Source organism: Nannospalax galili, unplaced genomic scaffold, assembly GCF_000622305.1.
Source record: "Nannospalax galili isolate Female #2095 unplaced genomic scaffold, S.galili_v1.0 scaffold309, whole genome shotgun sequence".
NCBI classification, from domain to species: domain Eukaryota; kingdom Metazoa; phylum Chordata; class Mammalia; order Rodentia; family Spalacidae; genus Nannospalax; species Nannospalax galili.
The window spans coordinates 113,262-128,280 of record NW_008359589.1 but is presented as its reverse complement, the minus strand read 5'-3'; the positions used below and the strand labels follow the sequence as shown (position 1 = coordinate 128,280).

At 38.4% G+C, this 15,019-nt stretch overlaps 1 protein-coding gene across 1 annotated transcript; it reads right to left on the bottom strand.

Annotated features, from left to right (window-relative positions):
• Positions 1-8,773: 8,773 nt before the first annotated feature.
• Positions 8,774-14,710, bottom strand: Yod1 (YOD1 deubiquitinase). Its single transcript, XM_008823282.3, has 2 exons — positions 14,376-14,710; positions 8,774-13,483 (listed from the first exon to the last, which is right to left on the bottom strand). The coding sequence occupies exons 1-2, from the start codon at positions 14,701-14,703 to the stop codon at positions 12,780-12,782; spliced, it is 1,032 nt and encodes a 343-aa protein (XP_008821504.1). The 5' UTR covers positions 14,704-14,710; the 3' UTR covers positions 8,774-12,779.
• Positions 14,711-15,019: the final 309 nt, after the last annotated feature.

The window sequence follows — 15,019 nt, the reverse complement described above, 5'->3', positions numbered from 1 at the left end:
TTTCCACATTCCTTTCCCATTGTGGCATGCTGTTGTGGTGCCATCACCTCTTTCATTGTTAAAGGCTAGTTTACCATTTCCTTCCTCAGTCTGATGACCCTGATAAGGATAAGGCATTCACTCATATCACTCAAGTGTAGGCGGGCATGTGTATACACACCCACATCCACCACTTTAAACCAAATAAATGACATTGGTTGATTTTTCCCTCTTGGGGTTCCTTACAAAATTAGACTCTGCAAAACAGCTGTGGACCTCCATTCAGACTCTTCAAGGTGTTTAATTTACATCACAGTCACATTTATCAATGTCTTCTTCCTTTTCTCTCAAAGGAAAAATGCTTCTTAATCCATAGAAAACACTTAGCGCTCTCTATGTTCATGACACTATATGCTGGGGTTCTAGGTGTGACCTCTAAAATACTAGCGGATAGAAAGGTTTTACAATTCAAGTAGAGGCCAAGCAATGAAGAGCTTACGTGAATAAAACATAGCTGGAAAAGGTTCAGAGGAGGGTGATTCTAACTTGGCTATGACTCACAGAATAGGCTATATCTAATAAACAACCAACTTCTCACCAAAGTAATATTAGTCAGTCTTAACTCTAAAATAATTAAATGGGAATTAAGGGTACAATAGACTTACATGAGTTTCTGACATTACTTAATGGATATTTTCTAGGAGTAGGTTTTCCCCCTATTTCTTTTTGAAAATTTCTTTAGACCATGTATTATGGAAGTTTGGAAGATTCAGTCATCCTTTTCTTCCTAGTGCTAATGAGCTTGAGGATAAGATAATCTATTAGCATCAGAAAGCTTTGTAAGGAACGCCAAATATTAACATGCTTGAAACTGATCTTGTAATGCGTATGCCCATATCCCTCAAATCACTCTCCTTGTCAGTTAATTATATCATGATGGCTCTGCTCATCGAGACTTAATATTTCACAGCAATTCTCAGATATCTTCTGAGAGATCCCTCTTATATCGCTTTCTGACTCTCATCATCTCTACGCTGGTTCAGAACTTCAGCATTTGTAGAATCATGAATCATTAGAGATGGAGGAGACTACAGGCTATGTATCTTCTAATTTTTTTAAAAATATATTTTATTATTTTTATTTTATGTGTATGAGTGTTATGCCTGCATGTAGGTAAGTGCACCCGTGTCGTGCAATGTTCGTGGAGGACAGAAGAGGCTGTCTGATCCCCTGGGACTGGAGTTACTGATAGTTGTTAGCTGCCATGTGGGTGCTGGGATTTGAACACGGGTCTTCTTCAAGAACAGTCAGTGTTCTTAACTGCTGAGCCATCTCTCCAGCCCGTATCTTCTATTTTTTAATAAATTATTTTATCTTATTTTCCTTTCAGTGTTTCTAAGTCCCCCCACATTATTCTTTAACTGTCACACAACTGGTGCATTTAAATTACAGCCTACATGACTATCTGCAGAGGTGCTTACATGCTCTGTGACCACCAAAGGAAAATTCCTTCTGCAGCCATGTGCAGATGCAGATATTCTTTAAGAGGCTATTCCAGGTCCCTTAGCAGACAAGCAGATGTCCGCCAGACACCGTGGCTTCATTTCCCGAGGTGGCTTTCTCCATTTCAGCTTTGACTTCTTTGTTTAAAAATATTTTAATTTTATGTGTATGTGTGTGTTTTCTGCATGTATGTAAGTGCACCCGTGTCATGCAATGCCTGCAGAGGTGAGAAGAGGGCGTCATATCCCTTGGAACTGGAGTTTCAGGTGGTTGTTAGCCACTATGTGGGTGCTGGGAATCGAACCTGGGTCCTCTGCAAGAGCTGCCAGTGTTCTTAATCACTGAGCTATCTCTCCAGCCTCCTGATTTCTTTTTTATAACACGTTTCAGTAACATTCATAAAACTACTATAAGGTGAATATAGAAATCAGTCATAAATCAGTATTTAGACACACACAAAAGTGACATGAGTGCACGGACACATTTATTTTCCTCATCATTATCTTTCACAAATCAATTAAAGCAGAAACTAAGAAGGCTAAAACATCAATTTGGTGCCATTAACGCCACCCGGAAGATATTTATTTTTATTTGTATGAGTGTCTTGTCTGCATGTGTGTAAGTATACCTGTGTCATGTAATGTCCAGTGGAGGTGAGAAGATGGTGTCAGATCCCCTGGAACTGGAGTTGTGGATGGTTCTTAGCCACTATGTCAGTGCTGGGACTTGAACCCAGGTCCTCTGTAAGAGCAGCCAGTGCCACACCTTCTATTTTGTAGATGCATGTCTGAGTTATCATTCCTCTCTTTAAAGCATTCAAGATGGAATTCAAAGACCCTATCTTCATATTGAGAGACATTCACGAGCTGGTCTTCTGTGCTTCTGTTACTTTTCTATACTTTACTCATATTCTTCATTAGAGTCACATCCAGTTTTTCTGAAACTGCCATGCTTTCATGCTTCAGGCCTTTTCATAGGCTTCCTTGCCACTCTTAGCTTAAGCACCGATTTCTTTAGGAATAAGGTATTAGGTACTACTTCATTATAATCACAACACAATGGACATAGATCGATATCTAACCTGTTAGAATGTAACTGTTTATGAATTTTTCTTTTTCCTGGAGATAGGGTCTCTCAATGTAAGCCAGCGCGGTCTCAAATTCATGTTCTTCCTGACTTAGCCTCTCGATTGACATGGTGCCCAGGTGGACACTAACATACCTGGCTTCTCTATAAAAAAAACTTTCTGATTTCTTCCTTTTATGAGTGGTTTTCTTGCATGTAAGTAATTGTATCCCATGTCCTGCAGAGGCTAGAAGGGGGTCAGATCCCCTGGAGCTGGAATTGGGGGACAGTTGTAAGTCACCATGTGGGTGCTGGGAGCTGAATCCAGGTCCTCCGCAAAGAGCAGCTAGAGCTCTTAACCGCTAAGCCATCTCTCCAGCCCCTCCCCATAAATTTTGAATTATAGTTCTAGGAGTGACATTTAATGCCCAAACTTACTATAAATGTTTTGGCAACCAAGTCTTCAGGAAATTTGCATTAAAAATCCATCTATACAACTTTTCTTGTTTTATTCCTCTGTGTTGTCTTTAGATATACTATCAAACTGCATGGTTCATAGAAGTAGCGGACACTGAAACATCATAATTGTTTCCACAGATAATTTTGACCTACCAATGTCTTGACTATGTCTGCATTAATTTTCAACTGTAGTAGTAAAATATCTGAAACTGAGCACTTTAAAAGAAGTGGGCTGGGGAGATAGCTTAGTCAGCAAAGTGCTTGTTTGGCAAGCATGAGTGAGGACCTGAGTTCATCTTCAGAACCTATGCTTTAAAAAAGGAAGAAAAGGAAAAAAAAAAAAAAAAGAATTACTTGCCTGTAATCCCAGCATCGGGGAGGCAGAGACAAGTGAACCCATAGGATGGGGCTTGCTGGTCTCTCTTTGACAAGCTCCATGCCAGTCAGAGAGCCTGTCTCAAAGAACAGGTTGGGCAGTATCTGAGGAATGATAGTCTGGCCTCCACACATTGCCACAGTGCATGTGCATACACATACATGAGAGCACATGTGCGTATGCATGCGCACATACACACACATGAGCACAAAAGATGTATTTAGCTAGTACTCCTGGAGGCTGAAAATATAGGCCACTTAATGGCATATCTAGTGTGGACCTCACAATGGTTAAGAACACATATGTACATGATATATTGCAGATAAGAAGCTAGTACCATGAGGAGGGGTCAGGAAAGACTTCCTATTAGGTCTGATCTTTTTTTTTTTTTCCCCAAAGGAGACAAGGTCTCATTATGTAGCCTTCGCTGATCATGTACTTGTAGCCATCCTTTTGTCTCTGCCTCCCAAGTGCTACACCTGGCTCAAGCCAACCACTTAACATTACTACAGAGGACCAACTTTCCAATACATGTTTGGGGGTGACACAATCAAACCACATTCAAATCATAGCAATACCTATGAGTGCAGGAAAGTTATAAGTCGATGATGTGTTACACTGCAAAAATTTAACACACTAATGAGTTGATCTTCTTATCTATATTGCAGTGTTCCTAACATTATACTCTGATTTCATTTTGACTACACGATTAATAAATTTAAAAAATTATCATATGGCTCAGCAATTAAGAACACTGGTTGTTCTTGCAGAAGACCCAGGTTTGAATCCCAGCACCCACATAGTGCAACCCTCCATGATTCCAGTTCTGGGAGATCATTGCTGTCATCTGACTACAGACATTGCATGACACTGGTACACTTACACACACGTGGGCCAGGCAATACACGCATACACATAAAAATAATAAATAAAAATTTTAAAAAAGTTAAAAAATTTATTCCATGAAAGCAGTTTATAGAAAATGTTCAAATAGTGGTAACATTACTGGGAAACATCTCATAGCAAACTCTTAACTGCTTTACATAAAATCATTTGTTCAAATTGTCAATTTAATATTCTTGCTTCCCAAATTCATTTCCTGAAACACTCTTTACAGAATTTGCACAATATATTCTACTAGCATGAATTTACTGATGTTTAATTTGTTAGGACTCATCTTTAGCAGTAGACAGGGTCATAGAACAATAGTAAAGTCATAATATGAAAGACTAACAGGACTGTAGCCACTTGTTCTATTAAGTGTCCTGATTCCCACAAATGTCAACTGCTATCCATGTGTCATTGTTAATTTCTGATTTGACATTATTGGATTCCTTCATGTCATTAGCATCTTTATGTTAATCACAGAATGGGCCATTAAATAAAATTGGATTGGTACCATTAAAATCAGGAACAACCTCAAAAGGGAGGCAGTAGCTGCCAGGCAACTACTGTCTTTCTTTGGGAAGTTAACCTGGATTTCCCACTTCTGAGCCCACTTTTCAAAACTTCTGTTTCTTTTCTCCTCCTCCCTCCTTTCCTTTTGTTTTACTTTTTCCCTTATTTTATTTTTTTAGACAGGGTCTCTTGTAGCCCAGGCTGACCTCAAACTGCCTATAGAAGCTGAAGCTGGCCTTGAACTCCTGATCCTCCTGTTTCCATCTCCCAAGTGCTGAGATTACAGGCATGCACCACTATGCCTGGCTTAACCTCCTCATTTTCAAAAGACTTTGTCACAAATTTTGAAAAGCTACTAATAAGAGAGAACAGCAGTTAAGAGGCAGGAACTCTACAATCTCACCACCAAGTATATACACAAACCTACGTTCCTTTTCACCCATTTTTCTTCTTTTTTGGTACCACAGAGGAAATAAATCCCATTATCTCCAAGTGCTCTGGGTCCCACCTCACCCACTCTATCCCTGAAGTCTTATCGCCATCTTCCTAAAGTTATTATTTCCCAGTACTGAGGACTGAACTCACAACTTTGTGTTTCCAGGCAACTAAGCTACCCTGTCATCCCTCACATAATTTTGACTATTCCAATAAACTCATTCCCATCAGCATTCAAATATACTACACTCCCAGTGCAGCATCTTTAAACCAAAATGCCATGTTTTGAGTTTGGTTTTCCACATGGCAAGTTATTTAGAGTTGCTAGGCCTCAGTTGAGGTGATGATACGTAAGTTAGTTATGTGTATAGTACTTATAAGTACTTGGAACATAGTAAGTACTCACTATCTATGACTTCCTGGTAGTTTAAAGCTTAGTACTTTTACCCTTGAACCTCCATTTTCTTGGTCTCATGTCTGCTGGCCTAATTTGACTAAAGGTACATAGTACAGTCTAGTACTTCTAAAACAAGAACACTTGGTAATAGAATGCACAATTTCCTGTCCTCTAAACTCTTTGGTATGCACATTTACATGCTAGTTACGGTATTTTCTTCTTCTGACCAAGGAAGATGAAGACTGTTCCTTCACAAGCTACTATTCATTCCTCTCCCATCTATGCTCGCCTCTCACCCCCATATTTTCTGACCATACTGACATACACATACACTTAGTGTTTCCTATTATGATTATGTACACGCTGACAATTGTTACTGGATCAATGGTTATTTTTCATTTTCTGTGTATCTCTGCACATTCACCCCAATCTATTATGTATTTCTCTTCTCGGTACACTTACATATATATTAGGTATTTTACTGATTTCATCCTGAAGAAAATTTTCTTGGAGACATCTGACCTGCTTCCACTGGGGTAGTTCTCAAAGCTGTCTGACAGTTCTCATTTTGATGTCTTCATTATTCTACTGGGAAAATTCTTTTACCACTTTTTTTGGGTCGTGCTATCTGGAGTTCAGACTGTCTTTCTTGTATTAGCCCTCCTCTTTTGGTAGAAGTCTCTAGTAATTTCCTAAGGAAGAATGCTCAAAATTTCGCATGTCTAAAACTATACTGTATCCATGTATCTGAGAGCGGCTGTACAGTTTGAAGCCACTTTGCTCCAGTACTGCTGCTGGAATGCCTCCAAAGGATTTCTAAATTTTAGGCCCTTCTCCGTTCCTAGTATTTGGAAATTCCCACAATGATGTTTTTAAGAGTTAAGACTTTATTTGAACCTCTGATTCTGATGAGATAAAAAAAAACTCTTGAATCTCCAAGTTAAAGGCTAATAAAATCCCTTTGAGAGAAAAAAAAAATTCTGATTCTTTGAAATGTCTGTCCTTACCGTGATTTTTATAATAAATAACAAGGTCAATGTTTATTTTGTTATAGATTGATTCATTTATTCATGTTCATTCAAATATATATAATGTCTATTACATGTCCAGTATTTTATTGGGGGAATACAATAGTAAAGAACTGTTTTCTGCCCACATGCACTAAACTGAAGACAGACAGACACACATACACAGAAAACAAGTGGAGCAAGGACTTAACACAGCCAAATGTGGGGTCCTGCTTACTTCTAAAACTATCTATGTCCTTTATTTGTACTAAGACCAGAATGATTGGGACATTTTTCCTTTCCTCCCACGGTTCTGAGTTTATAAATGCTATACCCTCTCCTTGGAATGCTCTTATACTTTGGGTTTCTCTTAAATTTTGTAAAAAGAATATACTGCTTATTAGTGCTTACACGAAACTACAGGGTACAGAAATATTCCAACAATGAAAAATATAAGTTAAAATTCAGATTTTCCAGTAAAGTAACAGGCCCTTGTGGAAGCACATGTAGACGCGGCTCATCTAAGGACTTATTTTGGTGAAAAATGTGTTCTAATTTGTGAGAAGATTCAAAGGACTTTATATGTGTGTGTGTTTGTGTGCATACATTAGTATGCCTTTTTAAAAATTGTTTTTTGTTCTCCTTTCCAAATGTTATAGTTCCTAAATATCAAAGCCTCCATTTCTTTCTATTAGTTTCTTGGGTGTGTGATTGTGGACTTAGATCAAGTTAATTTTTTAAAAAGCCTAAGCTCTGGCCAATCCAAATAACCTTCATATTGTTTCAAATAAGAGTTCTGTTGACACTGAAAAAAAATTAAAAAGTGATGGGGAGATATGGAAGGAGTTGGAGGGGAGGGAGTGGGCATGGATTTGATCAAAACACCTTACATACATGTATGAGATTCTCAATTAATTTTTTAAAAGTTAAAAAAAAATTATCCTACAGAGAAGCTGCCATTTTGGAAAAGATCTATGTCCATACAGATTCCAGTCTACTAAAAACAGAAAGTTGACCTTTCCATTTGAACAATTTTTCAACAAAGGGCATTGAAATAAACCTTCAGAGTTAAAAAGAAATTTAGTCAGAAAAGGGAAATTTTAAACACCCCCTGGTATTAAAAAGTAGAAACCCTTTCTCCTGTTTAATTCCTTAAAAGTCCAAAGGCTCGGATTTGGAAGACTTAGGTATATCAATAGATACAAAGTTATGGTCTGAGTTGATAATTATGTAACTTGAATACAGTAGCTGCTCACTGGCCCTTTGTCCTGGTCCCCAAACATGCTCAGACAGCAATGTTTTCACTTCATTTATTCCTTTAAGTCACTTCATACAACATTTAGATATTGTAAATCACATACTTCATAAATAAAATGCATCTTAATAACAATAGCAAAAATCCATGAGTTCTACAAAATGAAATTAGACATCTTCCAGGTAGCAACAGTGCATTGACTTTGAAAACTTGCTGGCAAATAAGACAAAAGAACATTCTGAAACCAACACTGTCCATCTTCACTTTGAAAATTTCATATGCCAAGAAACAGCATTGTTCCTATTTGGCCCTTCTCTGCTACCTTTTCAAACCATGCTCCAATCCCTCTGCACCTCAGTCCTCACTGGTGGTTTTCTTCTTGCCGAGGTGGCACCTATCTAGATGGTTGCTATTCTTATCTTTTTTGACAAGCTACACATACTGAGCCTACATTCTTAAAAGGACAATTATTTTGCTCTGAATATATTTCCTGTAACAGCTTGAGTTCTGAATGGCACAAATGTGAAGTGGAATCTGGACAGGAATTAAGTCCTCATGTCCTTTAAGTAACTTAGGAGTTACAATCAACTAAATCTTCTATACCATTTATAAAGTCTGATCATGTAATCTCGGTAGAAATTCTAAATCTCTTTAGCTGTAACTTAACCAAATCATATCTTCACTATACTTTAATGCCTACAAATAAGCTAATATCTTAAAAAACAAAACCTAAAAAGGGCACCATGGCAAAACACTTCTATTCTTGGCCTTATACTTTTACCTCTTCCTTTCCAGTGATTCTTTATTTTACTACCCCTTCTCTTCACTCTAAATACCCTGGAAAGGCCATTAACCTTCCTTAAATGTGAGTGAATTAAGACTCTGGCCACCACCCACAATTCAGTAACATAATACTTTATTTTCCAAATCAAATATTCAAAGCACTATAAACAAAATGCTAATTTGGGGGGAGGAAATGAAACACTCCTACAGTCAAGTCAGTCAACTTATATTCATTAAGTTGGATGTGCAGAAATAATGTTTATTAAGAAAACTCAGAGCTGAGGATGCAGCTCTGTGAAAGCACCCTTGCAAGGACAAAGCCCTGGGTATAAGACACAAACTAGTTTATTCAAATGAAGTGTTCCACTTTAGGCCGACAAATATCAAAAATCAACTTCTCTAAAATAAGTCTGCTTAGAAATGAATGAAGGGCTTTAAGAATCTACTCTTAAAAACCATCAGTCATCTTTATACTATAAAAAACAAATTTGAATACTGTGAAACAGCTGATAAGACCATCACAACACAGAAGTATTTATGTTTGGGCAGAGATCATGCCTCTAATAGTTACTGACAGTTACTACTGTTACCAATACACCAGACTATTATCAGATGCACCAAACACTTATGGCAATAGTTGATTAAGAACTAATGGCTAGCAGCTCAAGAGTTGTCTTTTTATTGTTCTAATAAGATTCCTAGAGGGCTATGTAAACTTTTATTCTGCTTTTTAAAGTGCTGCAAATAATGTCTTAACACATGAAAAAAAATGTAATTCTTAATATATGTAAATTTAAGGCCACCTGATATATATGGATCACTCTGTTGTTTAATTTTACATACTCTCCACTTAACTGTTTTGAAAAGACAGAAAATTAAACTAGGGCAACTTGAAACACCCAAGTTCTAATCCCTATACAGGACAAAAGGAAACTAGATAAGCAATTTAGGCATGAACAGGGGAATATATAGATAGGTAATGTAAATTTCTGATTCTGACTTTACTTGGATTTTAACTTTAAGAAATATTCAAATGGCATAATGGTATTAGTTCTTAATAACGGGGTCAAGTTGACCAGTAGCCCCTTAACTATGCCCACTTCTCATTCTTGGAGAACAATTAAGAAATCAATCATGAACCTCAATGTCTTCCTCATATGGCTAACACATCACAAAATACTCAAGAATATTGATTTTGACTAATGAAGTGACTGGGAGAGTATCATCCTAACACTACACCTCAAAGGGACGAACAAGAGGGAGTAGATGCAGAAGTGTAACTTTTATTTTGACACTAATGTAAACTGTCCCCATTTTAGTTAAAAAAAGAAATTCTTATATAATAGGCAAAACTGAACAAGCAGAAAGAACTTCATTCTGCTCTAGTGCAAACTTAGGACAACCTTTCTTTTGAGCTCTGCTGAAAAAGTAATCTATAATTTTTAAAATGAGTTTACTCATATTAATAACTAGTTTCAAGAGCTTAATAATGAGCACAGAAAAGCAAAACAAAAACCTTTGAATTCTGAGGTTTACCTGCTTATGCTTATGCTGAACAGAAATTTAGGTTTTCAACCCTATATATAGTTAAATGATTGGCAAATAATGCTTCATCTTGAATTTTCATCATGATCAGGACACTATTCTAAAACCTGTTCTGAATGTCAGCAATGACTAAAAAGCTTTTTTGAAAGCCATGTGACCACCAGTGATTACCTGGTGAATGGACAACCCAGGTGCAAGACAGCAGAGAGTAAGATACAATTCCCTAAATAAATACATAATAATACACACAAAAACCACTTAGCATGAAGTGATTTTGTAAAATACCAGTGTTCCACTTCTTTGTATTTACTAAATTAATACTCTGTAGGTAATACATACTCACTTTTAAAGTGATGAAAATTTATATTAAAAAAATATAACATGCCTGACACATTGTACATTACTCAATAAATATTTGTTGCATGAACACACTTCTGGACCCAAAATTTCAGAAAGGAAATGTTGAATCTGGATGCTTAAAGGAAAGAAGGCAAGCTTTATGAACATGATACATAAAGTTCAATTTGATGGATGTTACCCAGGATTACAATGTTAGTATAGAAGAAATAAAAGAGACACAAAACCTATCTGGAACAGATGACAGGTACAAACAAAAACTTTTGAGATACTCATTCACACATTGTGAGTGCCAGATGTTAAGTGTCAAGCTCACCAGTGTTATCTTTAAGGCTCAGCAAAAAAAGAAAAATCAATGCTTTCAATTCATATTGACCATAGTAACTGTCATTGTTTGTCTAACTGGTGGTAGTGTCAAGCTCACCAGTGTTATCTTTAAGGCTCAGCAAAAAAAGAAAAATCAATGCTTTCAATTCATATTGACCATAGTAACTGTCATTGTTTGTCTAACTGGTGGTAGTCCCCACTTGTAATTTCAACACTCAGGAGGCAGAGGCAGGAGGATCACTTCAAGTTTGAAGCCAGCCTGGTCTACCTAGAAAATTCCAGGCCAGCCAGGGATACATAAGACCATGTTTCAAAACAAGAAAGAATGTTATCTAATGATTTAAAGCATATTTTTTGAATTGTTCAATTGTTCTTTAAAGAACTCTAAACTTTAGTTTACCTTAGTGTTGCTTAATTTGATATGGCCACCTTTGCCAAGTGAAAGGCTTTAAAACATTTTGCTAAGAAGCTACATGGAATGAGATAAGTGCTTCAAGGTAGACACCATATACCATTGATGGTTTGAGATATTTAATAAAACATGAGACTGAGAAAATAAAATTTCACAACAGTATGCCTCTTCACATTGTAGAACACAATACATATTAGAATTTAACATCCCTGATCTTCAGAATTACGAAAAGAGGTAGAAAATTTTATCTGGAAGATTCTATAGTGAAGCTAAGTTTTTAGAGGGTGTGTGTGCCATGAGGATCAGTCCATCAAGCAAATGGCTACACATCTGACACTAGGTGACAGAACTCTGAGAAAGCTAAATAAGGCAAGGATTTAAAAACCTTTATGTTTTGGAAGTGAGACAGATGTAACCAATGGTATTACACTAACTACTCAAAAATGAAAGTCAAAAGAAAAGATCACAGATAACCAAAGTTCTAACTTACAGAAATGTAGAATCTTCAAAAGATCATTAGTGGAGGGATACAGCTAGCATAAACATTGTTTATGTATGTAAAGATTTTTGCAAAAAACCAATGGAAGTATATCACTGTCACTTTAGAGGAAGACTCTTTGGAGGAACTTCTCTTAGAATAAAGGGTGAGGAAAAGAAATCCCTCCAGACAAATCTATATGTAAAAACAAAAGAATCAAGCACTCAAATTTCAAGAAGCTTCAATTTAAAAGGCATGCCCCGCTTAATTAAAAAAAAATCTAATGTGACAAACACCAACATATGGATTGCACTAAAACATAAGCCAACAGTCTTTTAAAGCTTCAATAAGCTGCTTCAGGCACCTTTCCCTCTTATACATTCTACTTTATATGAGAGAAATCGGAAACAGGACCCTATCAATTCCTGTTTTAGGTAACATTCTAAAGAATACACTCATCCCTGTAAAAATTGCTTTTTATGCATTTTAAGTAGTTACACTTATAAAGTCTACCAAATTGCAATATAAAAAGTTTTGACAATTCTGAGTATCTTCATTTGATGAATCAATTCATAACTTAGAAACTACTAATTCATTCGAAGTTATTAAAGAAATCAACTACTGGAGACACTGTGGTAATATATCCAGTGGCCTTATGCAAGGCTTTCTACATTACCTAAAATAGGGTGTTTTCTTCTATAAGTTAAAGCTGTTGGGTGCTGGTTTAGAATACAATCCAGTCTTCAGGTTAGTGTCAGTAGGTGACAAAGACCACCTATTCTGTCACCCTAGCAGAAAGAGGGCATGCCATAGTAGACACATATCTGTAAACTTGCACACTAATTTTAATCTTAAACAAGGAATTTCAGTGTCATACTGGTTTAAGTTAAAAGGATATTTCAAGCATTGTGTTCTTGTCTGTAGGGTTATAAATAGCTTATTGGAAAACCCAGAGCCTTCTGGATATGTGAGGTAGTAGGCTCCAACCCTCATCATAAACAGATCACACCTCTCCAAAGTTGGTGTGGCCTGTCTCCTTGGCATGGTCCCTCGCCTCTGCTTGTCCAGTTAATCCTTTCTGACATACCATGCATCTTAGGGTGAAGCGATTTACATCAGTAAATTGTCTCTTTCTTCTAGCTTCATCTGCTAATTCCAGTGCTTGTACAAGAACAATATCATCGTTTGAGGAGAAAATGGTCAAGGGAGGGGTATCTGGGTCAGGAAAGTTACGCTGAAGTGGATCATAGTGGATGCCATCGTAGATAAGCAGAACCCTTTTGGTATATCCTGCATCTTCCCCAAAACGATCAATTCTTACAGTTTGTGTATCTACTACACATATTTCACATTGATAAAATTTAGACAAAATCGATATCTCAATTGCTCCCCCCCAAGTATCATCCCTTTTGATCCAGTCACAATACTCTTGATTGGTTTTTCCCAGTATTGCCTCACTATAGAAGTCTGGATTACTTGCTACAATTTGTGCTATGAGGCGTCTCATCTCAGGGGCACAAGCTGGATTCAAAACGCCTCCTTCGACGACATAGTACACACTGGTAAACAGGCAAGAGTTGTCTGCTGGGACTGAGGTTCTGGCAAGCACAGGCAAAGTTCCCCTGACATAACTAGGAGCACCACGTTTTGAAAATGCAGCTGAAGCTTTGGGTCTGGTTTGGTCTTCTTCAACAATCAGCATGTCACCTGTTAAAAATAAAACAAATCCAGAACTGCAGAGAAATTATAAATGCAACTGGGTATTTAAGTCAACTTTGTAAATTACAATCCAAACAAGTTAAAGCATAAAGTGGGTTACTAAGGAGAACTCAACTTTTTAAACAAGTGATCAGTAACACTTTTAGCTATTTTAGTTCACTGTGTCTTCAGAAAGAGGAAACCAGAACAAAGAACAGAATGTTTCAAGTTGAATCCCAAATTGGTGAAGGGGCCTGAGCTACCTACTGTATACAAAGATTCATTTAAAAACAAAAGTTCCTTATATGTTCTGCACTTAAAAACACAAACCTTTCAGGTGTTCACTGTGGACTAGACCACTGGGGAGTTCTCATTGAACTTAAGCACACCATTAGGTGTTTAGTCCTTTACACAAAATCGCAAGCTTTTACCTATCAAGGCTGATACTGAGAAGAAACAGCTGCTGTTGGTTTTAATGAAGGGTTTTGGTGGTTGCAAAGCTAACTCTACAATGAATATATACGTCCAAATACTTGAAACAAAATGCAAAAACAAATCAGGATTAAGGGGAAAAAATGGACAAAATCGGTATCTCAAACGCGGACCTGCTGATCAGGACCGGGAAAAAGCATCATCAGACCAGGGAAACAACACATTTTTGGAAAAGCAGAGAAAATAAAATCAATGAGACAGTTCCACGATTGACCTGAAAGAAGGTTGGCGAAGGTGTAACTTCAAGACGGTGAGCTTTTCTTTCAACTCCCAGAAAAAGAAAAGCAAAGGGCTTGGGGGCGCTGGCCGTGTCTGGAGTTCTGGTCCAGGAACCCCCGCAGCCCAGACACCTGGCTTCACTGTTTTCTCCCCCCGCACAGGGACCCCCGACCCCAGCCCTTCTCCGTACCTGACTGGATAGGCAGGTCACCCAGAGTGGTGTCCCCGTCGCTAAGATCCAGGCACTCGGGAGGGAAGCCGACGAGGATTCGCTGACTGCCAGGAACTATCCCGGTGACAGCGGCAATTTGGCCCTGGAGCTCCCGCAGGCGGGTCCGGCTGGACAGACCCTGTAAAACGTGGGTGCCACCCTTGGCCTTGCAGCGCAGCCGCCACATCGTGTCGGCCGGCCCGACGCGCGTGGGGCCACCCTTGGTCCCCACCGCAGCCTGGGAAACGCCGCCAGAGCTACCAGCCGGGGGCACCCCAAAATGGCCGCCCTTGACGCGGCCAAACATCGCGAGAAGTAGAGGGCCGCTGGGTTCTCGCGACAACCAGGCGGGCCTCAGCCTCCGCTCGCTCCGACTCTTAAAGCGCCCGCGCGTCGGTCGGCTAGGAGGCGCTGAGGTTGAAGAACGCTTGCCCTGCACGACCGGAGCTTTTATGCTCCTGGGAGGGCAAGGATGTAACCTCGTCTGGATGTCGGAAATGATTAAAGCAGGCTTCCAACTCTAGGTAAACGACTCACAGGGGAGGTCAACACGTGCCAGGAAGGTTAGTAAGTCAAGAGACCTGTCAAACAGACTCGTGACTCGTTCGTGGCCTCACCTAACT